Consider the following 16,412-nt stretch of genomic DNA (forward strand, 5'->3'; position numbering starts at 1 on the left):
AATCACAAAAGCTTGGGCCCTCCTTTGAGTGAGTCCCTCCAGAGTTTTTAATCCTCCAGGTCATCCACACTGATCCTCCTGGAATTCATCAATTACAGCTCATGTTTATCTACCCTGGCTCTCTCAAGGAGGTTTCTGCGCCTGTGTTACGATTCTCTGTATTCTCCTGTCTTTCTATTTAGGGGGGCCGGGAGGGGGGTGCAGGGTGGTGTTGAAGGCAGCAGTGTGCCCTGTGCTCTCACTTCTCTTATGGATCTAAGAAGAATTATTGATTTTTCAGTTTGTTCAGCATTTTACTTGTTGTCAAGGCTGACTGGCAAATTCTAAGCTCCTTATATGCTGAACAGGAATCCAGAAGCCCCAGTCGAGATTTTTCAATTCACTTTCCACCCTTCCTACATTGTACTCTCATTGACAAATGGCCTATGAAGTTATCGCTTGTTCTTCCTTCACATATATAAATAATGGATTGGAAGAGAAGAAGCCAAATGCAGAAGGCAGAGTTATTCATGACTCCTCCTTCTCCCAGGTCTGGCCCATCCCCTCCAATGCAACATGTCCTGTATGAGGACAGATGCTCAATCACTTATGAGAATACAGGTAGGGAAAATTCCCCACTTTAGTAAAGTTAATTTAGTTTGGAGATATGTTTGCTGACTGAGTAAGATAAAAAAAAAAAAAAACGCAGATGAAGCAAAACCTACTATCTAAATTAGAAAGAGTAAAAATAAAACAAAATAAATAAATATTTAAACTGCACAGTTCCAAATTGTAGCCAGCAAAAAAAGAGTGGCATGCAGGGGAAATTAGGAAAGGAAAGATGAAACTTGAAAGAGCTAGAAGTAGAACAGGAGAAAAGGACATCGATAAAAAGAAGAAAGAGGGAAAGGGTATCACACACGAAAGGATCCAGCAGAAACTCACATGCAAAGAACAGCTGTGGAGAGGGCGAGACAGAAACATGAAAGAGAAAGAAAAAGTGACGGAAAATGAAACTCAAGGCTCTACCCATTTTGAAGCACTGGTCTGATTAAACTCAGATCTTCAATTGGCTACAGGATGTGGGGCCTTTTGTTGTTCTATTAGCTAATTAATTGCTGTTTGCAGTTCTCTAAAGGGTACACTTAGTATCACCCACTGAATGGTACAGTCACAAGAACCCACCATGGGCTGGGCTGGATTAACCAGTATAATATTAGGCCAGATATGGCCATGAGTCAGAGATAGATTAACCGGAACAATATTAGGTCAGATACGGCTATGAGTCAGCGATTCCCAGTCTATACTCCTATTACTCCTGCTAAGGGGGATAGAGAGGAATATTAAATTACTGCAAGTATTTTCATAGTTAGAATTGGGATAAAAATAGAGTTAAACATGAATACAATAACTAGCATCAGTAAAGTTAAGGAAGAAGAATACTTAAATAGAAAGCATGACTGTCTTGAATATACACACTCACCATGCCTGCCATTGGGCAGTTGTATTTATGAATACAACATAATAGAAAAAAAACTCCTTTAATGGATTTTGGAAAAATGTTTTTTTCACAGAGTTTTACATTTGTAGAAAAAAATACAAGGATTTCTTTAAAAAAAAGTAGATGAAACAAATTTGGAATAGGCCGATCTTATGACTAAATTAATAAAACCACAACCAGTAAGTTGTTACTGAAGCACACTGAATTGATTGATTCTATAGTATCCAGCACAACAGCGCATCAACCCAATTATGATGTTTCTGCTTTGGATGTCTGTGTTTTCATTCCGATGCTCTCAGACCTACTGGGAACGGCCTCAGACCTTTGCGCAGTTCAAGGAATAAGGAAATGAAGTTTGAGAAGAAAAGATTTAGTCAAACCAAACAAGTGTGAATGTCATGAATGATGACATCAAGAATTGTTTGTGAATTTAGCAAAAATACTGTTTAATAGTTAACATAAAACATTTTTCTCCTCATATTAATGCATGGTATTATAGTGACATAAAACGGTGGTTACATTGGTATCTACCTGTCCGCTGCATAGCCTAAGGTGAATGCTCCAGTCAGGAAGCCAAGGTTCAGGATGGCTTGGGTAAGGTCCAGCATCCACGCATTGACACAGACAAGGTCAAACTGAGAAAACAAAGAAAACACACATGGAGACATGCCGGAATGCTGATCTTCAAAACACCTTATCTTTTGTACAGATCAGTGATCTGTCAACGTTTTTGCTCATATACTCCTTAAATAAATTTTGAAAATGTATCACATGCATATGTTTACAGTAACATATAAATATTCTTTGTCAGTTTAAATAACTGTAAAGGATGTAATTTTCAGTATACTATAAATACTGATATTTAAAATAATGTAGTTATAACAGCATTCTTTTCTTTTTTTCTTTCTTTTTTTTTTTTTCTTTTTTTTTGAGATGGAGTCTCACTCTGTCACCAGGCTGGAGTGTAGTGGAGTTATCTCTGCTTACTGCAACCTCTGCTTCTCGGGTTCAAGTGATTCTCCTGCCTCAGCTTCCTGAGTAGCTGGGACTACAGGCATGTGCCACCACGCCCATCTAATTTTTGTATTTTTGGTACAGATGAAGTTTCACCATGTTGGCCAGAATGGTTTCAATGTCTTGACCTCATAATCTGCCCACCTGGACCTCCTAAAGTGCTGGGATTATAGGAGTGAGCCACTGTGCCTGGCCAACATCATTCCTTTTAAGTGTATTGAATAGAACAGGGGTTCCCAACCACTGAGTCACAGAGCAGTACCAATTTGTGGCCTGTTAGGAACCGGGCTGCACAGAAGGAGGTGAGCAGCAGTGGGCCATGAGCATTACCGCCTGAGCTCTGCCTCCTGTCAGCTCAGCAGCAGCCTTAGATTCTCATAGGAGCATGAACCCTATTGTGAGCTGCTCATGGAATCTCAGTTGCACACTTCCTATGAGAATCTAATGCCTGCCGATCTGAGGTAGAATTGTTTCATCCTGAAACCATCTCCCCCAACCCCCCTACTCCCTCCATCCGTGGAATAATTCTTCCACAAAACTGGTCCCTGGTGCCAAAAAGGAAGGGACGGCTGCAATAGAGTATGAATATTATAGCAATTGGACACCTGATAGCAGGTGTCCAATTGCTATAAACAGACTGTTCTTTAACAGTCTGAAATTTGACATCAATTTTTTTCTCTTTGAACTCTTATTCTCGTTTCCACAGACTTTTATTCTAATGTAATATATTTTGTGTAGAAAATGTTTTACAGGTTTTGTCACCATACTTCTATGTACAGTAAGTTACATATATAAATTGACATTTAATTTTTAAAATTTTCCTGTGGCAATAAGGCTCTAAATATTGGATTTTTTTCTGATTGGGTTATAATTACAACTACTTTTAGACCATAATTGATAAAAAATATAAGAAGTAATAAATTTTAAGAAATAATTATTATGCAGAAGTAAAATTTTGTTGGAAATGTACGTCTCCATGGCCAGAAAATGTTAAGGGAGTCTAAATTTTCTAGTTAGGTCATGAAATTAGTGGATATATTATTTATTATTAGAATGAATTAGGGCTCAAAATTAATTCTATTTCTGTTTTTCATTTTTATAAATTTATGGGCCAAGAAGACTTTTCCATATGAGTAAATCAGTGGGAATGGAGGGAGTTTTGTTACAGAAATGTTACTCAATTCTTTAACCTCCTTCTCAGCTATATGCCAAGATTAACAGTGATCTATCACCAAATTATTTTTATTTTTTTATTACCCAGCATGTCATGTAAGTTCTCCTACAGTTCTGTTCTAAGGAAAAAAAGTGGAAACCATCAGACTTACAAAAAGTTGTTTAAGTCATTAGTCATTTATATTTACTTATAATTAGTCTTACATTAAGAAAGGTACTTTCCTAATACTAGAACAATATGTCAAATTGTCCCATTGTTTGATGCCCTGCAGATTTTAAAACTTCAAGTCAATGCCTCAGAGTGACATGAGAGAGGGGCATGATTAACTTTGCAAAGTGGGAAAATTACAATTTTGGAATAGGAACCTGCGTCCTTAAGAGGGACATGTTCTTAGACAAATTTGTGATGGGAAAGAGGACAAATGTAAGCTGAGGATCTGAAAACTGGCTCCCTTAAAATTATCCAGGCCCACAATTCCTGGGATCATCTTTTCAAATCTCCAAGTGGTATGCTTACCCCAGTTTCATGCTGCAGTCTAACCACAGCATTAGACCCTAGCATGAAGAGAAAATGAACGTGGCTGGAATATGAATTTTGAGGAGTCTCATAAATACATACTCATAAGGAAACTATCGTATTTACTTATAAAGTCCAACTTCTTGCCTTGATTTTACAGCTAATGACCTGTCACCTAACATAGTTGGAAGAAATTTGGAGGCAGTAGTAGTTGGCCTCTCACAGAGTTGCTGAGATGATCGGTCGAGATATAAGAAGTAAAGAGATTTACAGATATGCGTAATAGTTGTAATCATCGTCATTTTAAAGGATTTTTTATAACCAATTTTAGTTTTCAAGGTACAAAATTTTATTTTAAGTAAACAAGTTGATGATTTTCTATCTGAAATAATTTCTCATTGGAATTAAGCAGGCAAATAATGTACCTAAAATAAAAGTACATAAAATTTCAGAAAGCAAACAGCGAAATCAAACTACCAGCAGAAATGCAATATTTACTTTGGAAAAGTATCAACCAGTGTCAAATATAAAAACCCAAACAGTAGAATTTACTTCATCCCTCTGTACTTCAAACAGCTGAGTTAGCTAGCTTAGGGAAACAGGGGTGCTTTTTGTAGATGACATAGCAAGGCCTATCAAGAGCTTGCCTTTTAATATATGTATTCAGCTGCTTTTGAACTATGTGAATTAAAATGCCCCCAAAATATTCTTTAAACCCATAAAATATTTTTTAATATAATACTGATTATCTTCTTGACTGTCCCATAAAATAAATAGTCAAATAGTATTTGTCTCATGTTCAATATGTAAATAAGAACCAATTTAAAATAAATACTTCAATGATTAAAGTGCAGTGATAACACAACGTTTTCTAAAGCTCGTGATGGGCATCTGGGCCAGATACTGCCTGCCCTTCTGTGTTGTCTTCTGTACCTCAGGGGACTACAGTTCTCAGATTCCTTTACTGGCAGGGTTCTGTGTAGGTTGCACCAGTAGGGAGCTAGCGCGAGATCAGAAGGTAGGAGGGAGGTAGTGGACACTCTGCTTCTGGCTGTGGCAGCAGCTCCAGCTCCAATACTGACAGTGGTGGCTGTGGGAGTCAGCCAGTGCCCCACATGCCTGGCCACATGGGGTCAAAGAGATATTGTGCCACAGGGGCCAGCTTTGTAATGGCCACCCAGTAGGGCAGGGACTGACCACCAAGACACTGCAGGAACTGTCCTTCCTGACCTCTGTCCTCTCCTTCTTCTTCAGCTCTTCCAAAACAGCTCAGATCCTAACCCTTTTATTAAATCCCTCTCTGGTTAAAATACCTAGCCTGGTTTCTGTTTTGTTTTCTTTTTGTTTTTTTGCTTTTTTGAGATGGAGTCTTGCTCTGTTGCCCAGGCTGGAGTGCAGTGGTGCAATCTCGGCTCACTGCAAGCTCTGCCTCCCAAGTTCACACCATTCTCCTACCTCAGCCTCCGGAGTAGCTGGGACTACAGGCGCCCACCACCATGCCTGGCTAATTTTTTTGTATTTTTAAATAGAGACAGGGTTTCACCGTGTTAGCCAGGATGGTCTCAATCTCTTGACCTCGTGATCTGCCCGCCTCAGCCTCCCAAAGTGGCCTGGTTTCTGTTTTTGTGACTGGGATCTTGCCATCTTTCAAAAGTAGAAAATGAAACAACAAACAAAGTATGTGTTGCTAAAGTAATGCACACACATCCACACACACTTGTGTTTCCTGTACAGGGAATTGCAGGCCCAAGGATTGAAGGGCTTGGTGTTGACTCCTGCTCATAGAGTCAGGGAACAGACCTCTGCCTCTAGGGTCTGACGCTTCCTGGTCAGCTCTCAGCGTGCTGCCAGCTTGCTGATGCAACAGCTCTGGGCCTGTGATGTGTCTTTTGTGTTTAAAGAGAGGTTAGCAAGCACCAAAGCCACGAGCTTCACAGGCTAAGTCCTTTTTTCTGATATAAAGTACTAAAAGCTTGCTGGGAGACCTAAAACCCACCTCTTGTCAGTGGGAGATCATTGTGGATCACCAACAATTTACTTAAGTCTGAATCAAAGGTGCACATTTATGTCCTTCTCCTAAGGCAATCTATGTGGAACACCTGAGGCATCTCCTATTTTTTTCAAAGTATACACATGCAAAAACATTAAGCAATTTTAAACGTTCATAAATCTATGTGTACCCATTCTGTTACTTATTAATCTTCAAAGTCACTTTTACACAAAGAAAATAATGCCTTTTGGCATGAGCAGAAAGTCAGTCTGATAAAAGACTCAAACAACTGTTCTCGTAATGTAAGGATTACATTGCTTCGTTTTGCAGAAAGCCTGAGTAACTGTAGCCAAATGAGAAACTTTTGAAGGGTTTCCAAGTGAGGGTTTTTCTTAGCTTTTTTTGTTGTGAAAATCCAAATAGACATTATGTTAATTTGAGCTGTAATGATGAAATACTGGGGCAAGTAATTGTTAGATATATGCTAAAGTTGTAATTTCTAAATTATCCTTAAAACAGGAACAACAAAACATCTCCCATTTACAAAGGTCAAAAGTAAGAAGTAAGGTAGAAAATAATGCAAGTATTCAAAAGGCTTAGAAACTCAGGAGAGGGGCCTCATTTTCTCCTCGGACCAGAGAGAATGGATCCAGGTGGCCATCAGTTGGATTTTTCCACTGGGGTCTAGGTTAGCCCTCTTTGACAAATTCTCACTTAAGAGATTCTAAGGTTAGACAATATCACAGTATTTTTCTTTAGTTACGAGCCATGAGAAATAGCACTCATTTGCGATGTGCATTGTTCTAGGAGAAAGGGAAGTCTCTGAAGTCAAATTACAATATCTATGTGCTTCTGTTTTAATTTTCTAGGGATGAGTTGTCAATGGAACCTTTCCTAATCAGCTCTTAGCTTGAAATCAGGAGTCATTAACATCTTCATTCATGTTAAAAATAATAATAATAATAATCACTGACACTGTCAGGTGTGGTGTGCTCCTGGCTACATTTTGCATCGGCCAAAACAATGACATGTAGACCTCCATGGGCAACTTCCATTTTTAATCAACCACACAGTACCATAACAGAGCCTAGTAATGGCTAAAAATCATAGTAATCATAAATAACAATTTAGTTTGGGTTTCCATGAGGAAAAAGGATGTCATTATTAGTTCAGGTCACCATGAAAAAATTTCAACATGATCTGATGGCATTATTTGGGCACCTTCATTTAATATCAAAAAGTTAACCCTTCTTATACTGCAGGTATAAAAAGTAATTATCAGGTATGTTAGAGATCACCCCAATTTGGTTTGCCTGGCATTATGCTGACAAGGCTGGGAGGAACACCAGTGATGTGCACACTTTGTTTCTGCCCCTGGGAGGAACTTGTTATATAGTTTGGGAGCCAAGGTCAATTTATGTGAAGCAAATGTAGAGCGGCTGAGATCTAAACAGAATGGAATCGACTAAATGTAAGAGAACTTCAGACAAAGAAATGGCCCGTCATGGCAAGAGCAGCTGGAGACTTGAAGAAGGTGGGACCAGAGCAGGTCCTACAATAAGCTGGATTTAGATGGAATTCAAAAGGGAAAAGAAGAGCACTGAAGGCAGGATGAGGAGCAGACCTAGGCACAGAGACAGAAATGTGGGTGCCAACAAGGTTCTGCCCGGCACGTGGCTGGGAAGTACAGCGTTTTAAGCTGGGCAGCCGCTTCTCCCCATCCCACCTTTGATGGGGAAGGGAGTGTGGGTCCAAGAGCCAAGACAGGAAACCAGGGGATCTGCAATGATTGCCCAGAATGGGGAGATTTAGTTTAATGCAGAGAGACGTCATTATGAGATACAAGCTCTTAGATCCTCACTTGTCATAGAAACTGTTCTCCAAGGTTCATAACTACCAGGCTTTACTGTAGGTTAGGCAGCTAAGCTTCGAAATAGGATGGAGCGATGTCTTCTAAATGCATCGCGTTTTGTCTAAACTTGTGAAATTGGGAGACATGAAAGTATTAAATCTGTTTGAATAATAATTCCTGCCATTTATTAACTTCTGCCCTTGGTGACTCATCCTCAGGTTGTACAAGATACATATGATACGTCAGCCCCTCTCTGTCCAGTCTGTTTTATTTCTTTGTAGTGAAGGTTTGCAGTTACGCATCTTAAAATATTTACGATTTCTCTAAATAACTGAGACTGTCTAAAGACGAGAAGAAGATGAAAGGTGCTAAATATGTGCAGGGTCCTCCTGGCAAAGATGAATCCCAGTTCTGGAGCCAGACAGCCTGCATGTCTTGACTTGGCTGCTCCCAGCTCTGTGTCCTCTGGCAATTTTCCAACATTGTTGACCCTTGTGTTCCTATCTGTAAGATGAAGAGCTGAAATGAAGAGTTATTGGTATAATATGCATAAAGTACTCAGCCCAGTGCCTAAGACATAGTAACTGTCCAACAAATATTACCAATTGCATTATAATCAGTGATATAATACTGACGATAATAAACAATATATATATAGAATTACTTGAGGTAAATGAAAAAATGCCTGAGCCCAACTCCAGTCCAATTAAATAGGATCTAGTCTAATATGCAGTTGATATAGAGGTTATCAACTATTTACCTGCTGGAAGATAGTTAATTTCAGCATATTTTGTTGGATTAGTGTCCCCGCCCCCACACCTTACATTTTAAGTCTGCCTGAAACCTCAGACTTTGACTTTTGGAAATAGGGTCTTTGCAGATGTAATGAGTTAAGATGAAATATTGCTGCATCAGAGCAGGCCCTAGTCCAATGACAGGTATGCTTTGAAGAAGAGAAAACAGAGACACAGCCACATACCAGAACAAGGTCATATGAAGCCAGACACAGAGATTGGGGTGAGGCATCTACCAGCCAAAGAGTGCCAAGGACTGGCAGCAGTGCTGGAGCCAGGAGAGAGGCATGGAGCAGACCCTCTCCTAGAGCCCAAGAGACAGCATGGTCCTGTGCACATCTTTACTGTGGACTTCTGGCCTCCAGAACCAGGAGTGACTGAATTTCTATTTTCTGAAACCACTCAGTTTCTAGTATGTTGTTTCATCAGCCTTAGGAAACTAATACTCCTATCAGTTGCGCATAAAACAAAGCGTTACTAAAACAACAAAGAAGATAGCTCTCTCTTCTGCGTCCTCCCTCCTTGTAATACAAAGATGAGCTTTGTGCTGGATCCTGGTCCAAGCAACTGCATCCTCCTGGTGGCTCACTCATCTCATTCCTCAGTTGCAGCCCCCTGGAGAGAATGCACGTCCTTTTCCCACCTCTCAGGTGTCAGCCTGAACCTGCAAGATACTGGCTTCCCAAGCAGAGAGGACCCGACAGCCTAGCCGTGATGGGAGCTGCTGTCTCTCAGGACAGACTCTGACCAGTAAAAGGTGGGACACAGGAGAAGAGGGAGCCCAACCCTCTCCATGGCTGCTCCGAGACACAGATGTTCCACTAGGCTTTGCAGAGCTCCCTGGGGAATGAGGCCAGTGCCTTGGCTGTGGAGCTGTGGCTGGCTTGGGGTTCCTCGCTCTGAATTGCTCTCCCTCCTTCCTGCCGCTCTTCCTTTCCCCCCTCTTCCTTCCCTGGGACGGCAGCCCTTGATCAAGAATTAATATATAAGTTTTTGCCCCAGGCTCCAATTTTTAGGCCACTCAGGCTAGGTAAGGAGTGCTTAACAAGTGGATCACAGCCATCTGAATAGGGCTACTCTATTTTAAATTCATGCCTCCACATTTTGGAGGAGTCTGTTTCAAAAAGTATACATTATAAGTGGTGAGTAATTAGTTCTAAATTAATCAAAGGCACAAATACTTGGCACTCGTAGCTACCGTTTTTCATGAGTCACCACATTGATTTAATGCAATTCCATCCAAAAGGATGAGACCCACACAGAGAACCACCGAAAGCGAGCCACATTAGACTTCACTGCACCGACTCTGCCTCATGCCTGCTGGAGCCAGTGCTGACCAGGTTCAACACAGTCTCCAAGGCTGTCAGCCCAACCAGCATGTCCTGCCACCTGGATGGCTTTTGTTGCTCTCAGCACTGCAGCCACAAACCTGGCATTACCAGGGTTTCCCTTCCACAGAGACAGAACAGTGCTAAGCCAGGGCATGAGTTAAGAGCCGAAATTGCAGCCTCGCTCTGACCATCTGGGTGTAGTATCATCAACACTGGAAGTGCAAACGGTCAACAAGGGACCAGTCTCTGACCCGCTCTACCCATGGGCTACGAAGAGAGAAGTGTCATGGAGTCAAGTGGACATGCCATGGCTGCACATCAGGGCACAGTGACAGTTGCCTGACACCACTTACTTCCTCCAGTGGCAGTGGCAGGACTGAATTTTGGAGAATCACCCTCCCCACTATGACCAAGAACAGAGCCCTGTCAGTTAAGGTGCTTGGCCATCCTTTGCCATGGCCTCCCACATGGCCATGTTGGGTTATTCCAAGGACTGGCTGACATAATTGATATTTTCCTGCTTGGCACTTGGTAGAGTCTCCATAAATATTTGTTCATTGATTGACTCAGTCAGTTGGATATTCCAAGGAACTGGCACAAGATTGATATTAAATATAAGACAAACAAATGGCTCATGATTAAGGGCCAATTCTATGGAAAAATCAGGTCACACAACTTTTTAATCAAGTGAGATGGTCAGCCTTCTATATGAGACATTTCATCGTGTCATCTGACCATGAGTGTTCTGGAAAGATGACTAAATCAGATGCTCTAGCCAGTGACTATCTAATATATTCACCTCTTTGGGAGCCCAAGAGGAGAGTCTTCCCCTTGACTTCTCTCCTTGGTTTGGGGGTAACTGACAGCCAGTGCCCTGCAGCTCCAGTTGTCTAGATTCTTACATTTCCTAATGCAGGTCTCGTACCTGCCCAAGCAGGCTGTGACTTAGCAGCTGATGCACAACGCAGCTTTGGGGTAATCCTTTCTCTGTTCCTTTGCTCTCTAATAAAGAACCACAATCAGGTCACGTCTCTATGTTCATCATACTTATTCTTGTTGCGGATAATTGCTGTTAGCTTCTTAAGCTGATTCCTGTAAAGTTTATTTCTAAGAAAATAAAAATAATGAATAAGGTGGTGTATAGAACAGTCCCAAAGAGAAAAATGACTAAATTCAGAAGCACAATGTAGACAGGCAACTTAATGGGGACTGGATTCACAATAAGAGGCATTTCTATGAGCATTTTACAGAAATATTTTTTAACATAAAATAAGCAATTAAAGTAGAGATTGAGAAACGAGCAGCAACTTAGTAAATCATTATTTTCAAAAGGAGAGCTCATGACTTAACACAGTGTTCTCAAAGTATGATCCCTAGTCCAGTAGCAGCAGCAGCATCTGGTAACTTACTAGAAATGCAAATTCTTGGGATCCACCTCGGACACACTGAGTCAAAATTTCTAGTGGTGGGTCCCAGAAATCTGTGTTTGAATATACTTCTCCAGGGGACTCTGATGCACACTCAAGTTTGAGAACCACAACATAATCTATTGTTTGCATTTTTTTTTTTCAAATTGTACACTCTGACATGTGTTGCTGGTCACCTTCTAGGAAGCCAAAGAATATGACTGCAGGCATGGGCATGGTAGACAAACTTAGGGCATCTGTTTTCTATTGCTATATAACAAATTACCACCAACTTAGTGGCTTAGAATAACGCATATTAATGGTCACACGGTGGTGCAGGTCAGAAGGCTGGTGGGGCTCGGCTGTTCTCCCTGTTAGTGCCTCCCACGCAAGGTGTCAGGGGCAGGCTGAACTCCATCTGCAGGCTCTGGGGAGAAATCTGCCTCCAGCTTATCGGGGGCATTCACAGAATCCCAGTCCTTGTGGTTGTGGGACAGATACCCCTGATTTCCTGCTGGTTGGAGGCTGGGAGTATAGAAACAAGGTCATGCCCATAACAAAAGGAATTAGAATTCATTTCCAGATTATAATCCAGGTAATAGACATTATCTCCAGGACAAGGATGAAATGTACATGCTATTCTGGGAAACTATTAGCTGAGCACATTTCTGGATTTTTGTTTGGTTTTCTTGACTAGTTTTTACCTTGGAAAATACTGACAGCATTTCTGAAGATACGCGATCCAAAGTCTGACGAGGCTGGCAAAGAGTCGGAAAAATCTAAGGCAGCATTTCCCAAGGTGACGCCTATAAACACTACTCCCATGAGGCCTCCAAAAACATGAGTGGAGTCCATCATACGTTAGTAAAATGTCTAGAACAGCCCTTCTGAATGCAGACATTCCAATACATTGGCATTTTAAGGTTCTGACAAGTCCTGTAGCAAAGAAATCTTTTTGCCTAAGCTGATATTGTGTCTACACGTATTTCCTTGGGAGCCCCTCTTGCTGTGGGGCATTGGAAATACTGCTCATGAGTGTGGCGGTGATAACTGTAAAGCCAGAAACAGGCTTTGGGAGAAAAGCTGGGGGTCAGACTCCTGTTCACTTACAGGCAGTGAGAAGAGTTTGTCTTCTGCCTCCTCCCCTCTGTCCGATGCTCCTCCCCTACCACTCTTTCTTCACTCATTTGCTTTCATCTGCCAACCTGCAACCTACAGAAAGCAAAGTTGGGCTGGGCCTGTTCATGCATCTTCCCAGGTTTTCCTGGCTCCACACGGCCCTGGCCTTGGCAACTTGCTGTGTGGGTGCCCAGGCAGTTGCCACCAAAGTCTGTGTCCTGACCTGTCAGCTGTCTGTCTTCCCCAGAGGTAAGAACTGGGCCTGGGCATGGCTACCTTGATGCCACGTGCAGGAGGCACAGCAGCTCCAGTGCCAGGTTGTATCCATCCCTGCTGGAGGAGGACCCCTCCTGCAGTGCTTGGAGCAGGGATCTGGCTGTCCTGGTGGCTGCATGACCGTGGGGTGGCCAGGCAGCCTGGGAAGTGTGCAGTGTGACCGTTAAGATGAGAAACAGGAAGGAGCCAGGAGGTCCTTTCCAGATGCATTACTCTCTCCATCCTCTCCACAGACTCCAGTCCCATGAGAGGCTCCAAAGCAACAAGAACAATGACACCATGGCTTGGGTAAGTGCTGTGCATGCCTGCCGACCTCTGCCCTTCTTGGAGGGCAAGTGTCCTGGCTCTGCCAGCCCTTGGAAGACCTCTGTGCTACTGGGTGGCAGCAGCTGCTCTGTGCATGGGATCTGGAAGGCTCTGTGGGGACCCCATCTGTCCACGTTCCTGCTCACTCTGCCCCACTCCCCTTCCTTCACTCTGCCCGCCTGGGCCTATACTTCCCCTTCCCACAGCAACCTAGCAGAAGCTTTGCTTCTCCATGTGTTTTCTGGGAAATTTGGGCTATGAAAAGATACAGGCAAACTTTATAAGATTTTCTCAGAATAAGGACAAAAGACTTAAGGATTATCTCACTCAAAGAGATACCCTAAACACCAAGAACTGCACTTCAAGAATGCAATTGGTGATAAAGCCACAAATACGCTGCAGTGCCACAACCTTTCTTCTTCAAATATTCCCTTCTATTTCCTCTTCCCTCACCTAACCATGGAGGGGAAAGGGAAGGCTTCAGAAAACAGAAAAGACAGGCTGAAAACAGAGAGTGAGACATGGGCAAAAGTGTAAGGAGCTAGAGGCAAAAGCAAAAGCCCCAAAGGCAGCAGGACTCCCAGAGGCTCCTTCAGGTACACAGGTGCACAGGCCATGTCCTGCTCTGCAGAAGGTGCAGGTGGAAAAAAGCCACACCACTGACACTCCACATTCATCTCCAGGGGCCTGAGTTCAAAGAGTTGAGAGACACTGCTATGCACATTAACAAAATAAGCTGTAAGAAATAGACCTTGGCTTCCAATTCCTAAAGGTCACTGAGTCACAGATTTATGGATTCCTGTCTCTCCCCATTCCAACTGAAAGATACATGAACACAAATTCCAAGCCACAGATAGAAACTAGAGAAAGGTCATGCCCACAGACCCAATAGTTGGGGAAGTTTTGACAGAGAGCAGAGCAGGCAGGAACCACGTCATCTGTCCCATGCAAGGGAGCCTGCGAGGGAGGTGAACAAGGATTTATGGCTCCCTTTTTCTGTTCCCCTTCACTAACAGCTTCTGCACTGGCTGGAAGGCAGAGGAAGGCTGCAGGGAGGATTCTGGGATCCAGTTGTGCAGGAGCCCACAGTAGGGTCGAGGAAGCTTGCCCTAGGTGTAGGTGTGTGTTGAGGGACTGGAGGCCACGGGGCAGGCAGTACAGAGGTCAGTTGCTGAGCACCTGAAGGGAGAGCTTACCTCCTTCCCTAACCGTCTTGTTCAGCCCCATCAAACTCTCACAAGGAAGAGTGGTCAAAGCTCCTGAACCCATGGTATCTCCCACTGAGCTCTGCCAACCAGAAAAAAATACAGTAGCTGGGAAGCAAAAGAATTGAACAAGGCACTGTGTCTCCCATGACAGAATGCAGTGCACCTACTACACCGAACAAACTCTGTCCATCTACAAGTATGAGGAGAAGATGCCGGCCAGACAGGGCAGCAGGCTCAGCAGGATTCTTTAGAACAGCAGAACTGGAGAAAACGATTCCATGCATAACAGTACGCAAGAAACAAGAAATAACTAAAAACCTGAATTCATACTTTCAATGAGACACAAGAGTCTGTTGCATTGATAAAATGAGAGAATTAATCATGAAAAAGGAGCATCCTGCACAAAGGAATCATTGGAGATGAAAATTATAACTGCTGAACTTAAGAACGCTGGGAGGCAGGGAACTGCACACCGGCGGCGGGAGGAGAATGAGCAGGACCCGGAGCGCTGGTTTGATAAATGCACCAGGAACCTGAGAGCACAAGCCACAGAGGAGCCTGCGAGACAAGAAGAGGAGCCCAGAGAAATCCCACTGTGTGGAGCCTGCTTTCCCTGCACGGGAAAGAGGGGAGAGAGACATGATGAGGCGCACAGATAAAGTCCACCATTTGGAGCTGGCTTCCCCTGGGTGGGAAAGAGGAGAGCACAGACACAATGAGGTCCGCAGAGAAATTGTGAGGGTGGAAGGAAGGTGGGAATCGAGCAGCAGGTTGTGGAGGGAACACTTATATCCCCTTCCCACCCAGCCTCCCAGACCCCTGGGGCAGCTTAGGGGAACCAGAGATCTGGGGATCTGGATGCTCCTCCTAAAGCTTGCACGATTCTCTTCTGTTCAGCCCACTGGCACCCCTGGCTTAGAAACACCTGAGTCTGTGGCATCATATGTCATGGACATATGGACAGATGTCCACGTTCTGAGTAAAAATTAAAATCAGATTATAAAACTGGGAATATGATTCCACTGGTGTAAAACACCCTGAATTTATGTATATACAATCATCCTCAGGAGATGACCATAATCTGGGGAATCGTTCTAGGTCCCTCCTTGGATACCAAAATCCACAGATGTTTAAGTCCCTGATATAAAATGATGTAGTATTTGGGCCAGGCATGATGGGTCACACCTGTAATCCCAGCACTTTGGCAAGCCAAGGTGGGCAGATCACCTGAGGTCAGGAGTTTGAGACCAGCCTAACCAACATGGGAAAAACCCGTCTCTACTAAAAATACAAGAATTAGCTGGTCCTGGTGGTGTGCGCCTGTAATCCCAGCTACTCACGAGGCTGAGGCAGGAGAATTGCTTGAACCCAGGAGGCAGAGGATGTAGTGAGCTCAGATGGCACCACTGCACTCCAGCCTGGGTGACAGAGCGAGACTCCATCCCCCCCACCAAAACTGATGTAGTATTTGCATATAACCTATGAATATCCTTCCATACACTTTACATTATCTCTAGATTATTTATAATACCTAATACAACATAGCTATGTTTATAGTTGTTGTATTGGTTTTTATTTATATTATTTTTATTGTGTTATTTTTACTGTTTTTTAAAACATATGTTCTATCCATGGTTGGATAAATCTGTGGATGCAGACCCTGTGGATAAGGAGGGCAGACTGGACACTGAAATGTCAGAAGAGGACACCTATTAAACTGATCTAAAGTTCTGAGTGATTGGATGATTGGTGAGTTTGTTTTCATATTTGTGTTTTATCCATTTCTTTTTGTATTGAGTGTGTTTTATTTTTGTTTAGTTTTACAAAAATATAAAACTATATTCACTTTGAAAAAAAGAAATTCTGGCCGGGCGCAGTGGCTCAAGCCTGTAATCCCAGCACTTTGGGAGGCTGAGACGGGCGGATCACGAGGTCAGGAGATCGAG

General features: G+C 42.9%; 1 protein-coding gene across 1 annotated transcript in view; it reads right to left on the reverse strand.

The window, feature by feature from the left end:
* SLC22A3 (solute carrier family 22 member 3) overlaps nt 1-16,412 on the reverse strand; it is a 112,789-nt gene that overhangs the window by 59,374 nt on the left and 37,003 nt on the right. The window contains exon 2 of the mRNA XM_017853519.1: nt 2,012-2,115. Within this exon, the coding sequence (XP_017709008.1) occupies nt 2,012-2,115 (104 nt within the window). The remainder of the gene's footprint in view (nt 1-2,011; nt 2,116-16,412) is intronic.

Source organism: Rhinopithecus bieti, unplaced genomic scaffold (genome assembly GCF_001698545.2).
Source record: "Rhinopithecus bieti isolate Rb0 unplaced genomic scaffold, ASM169854v2 scaffold_37503, whole genome shotgun sequence".
Classification (NCBI taxonomy): domain Eukaryota; kingdom Metazoa; phylum Chordata; class Mammalia; order Primates; family Cercopithecidae; genus Rhinopithecus; species Rhinopithecus bieti.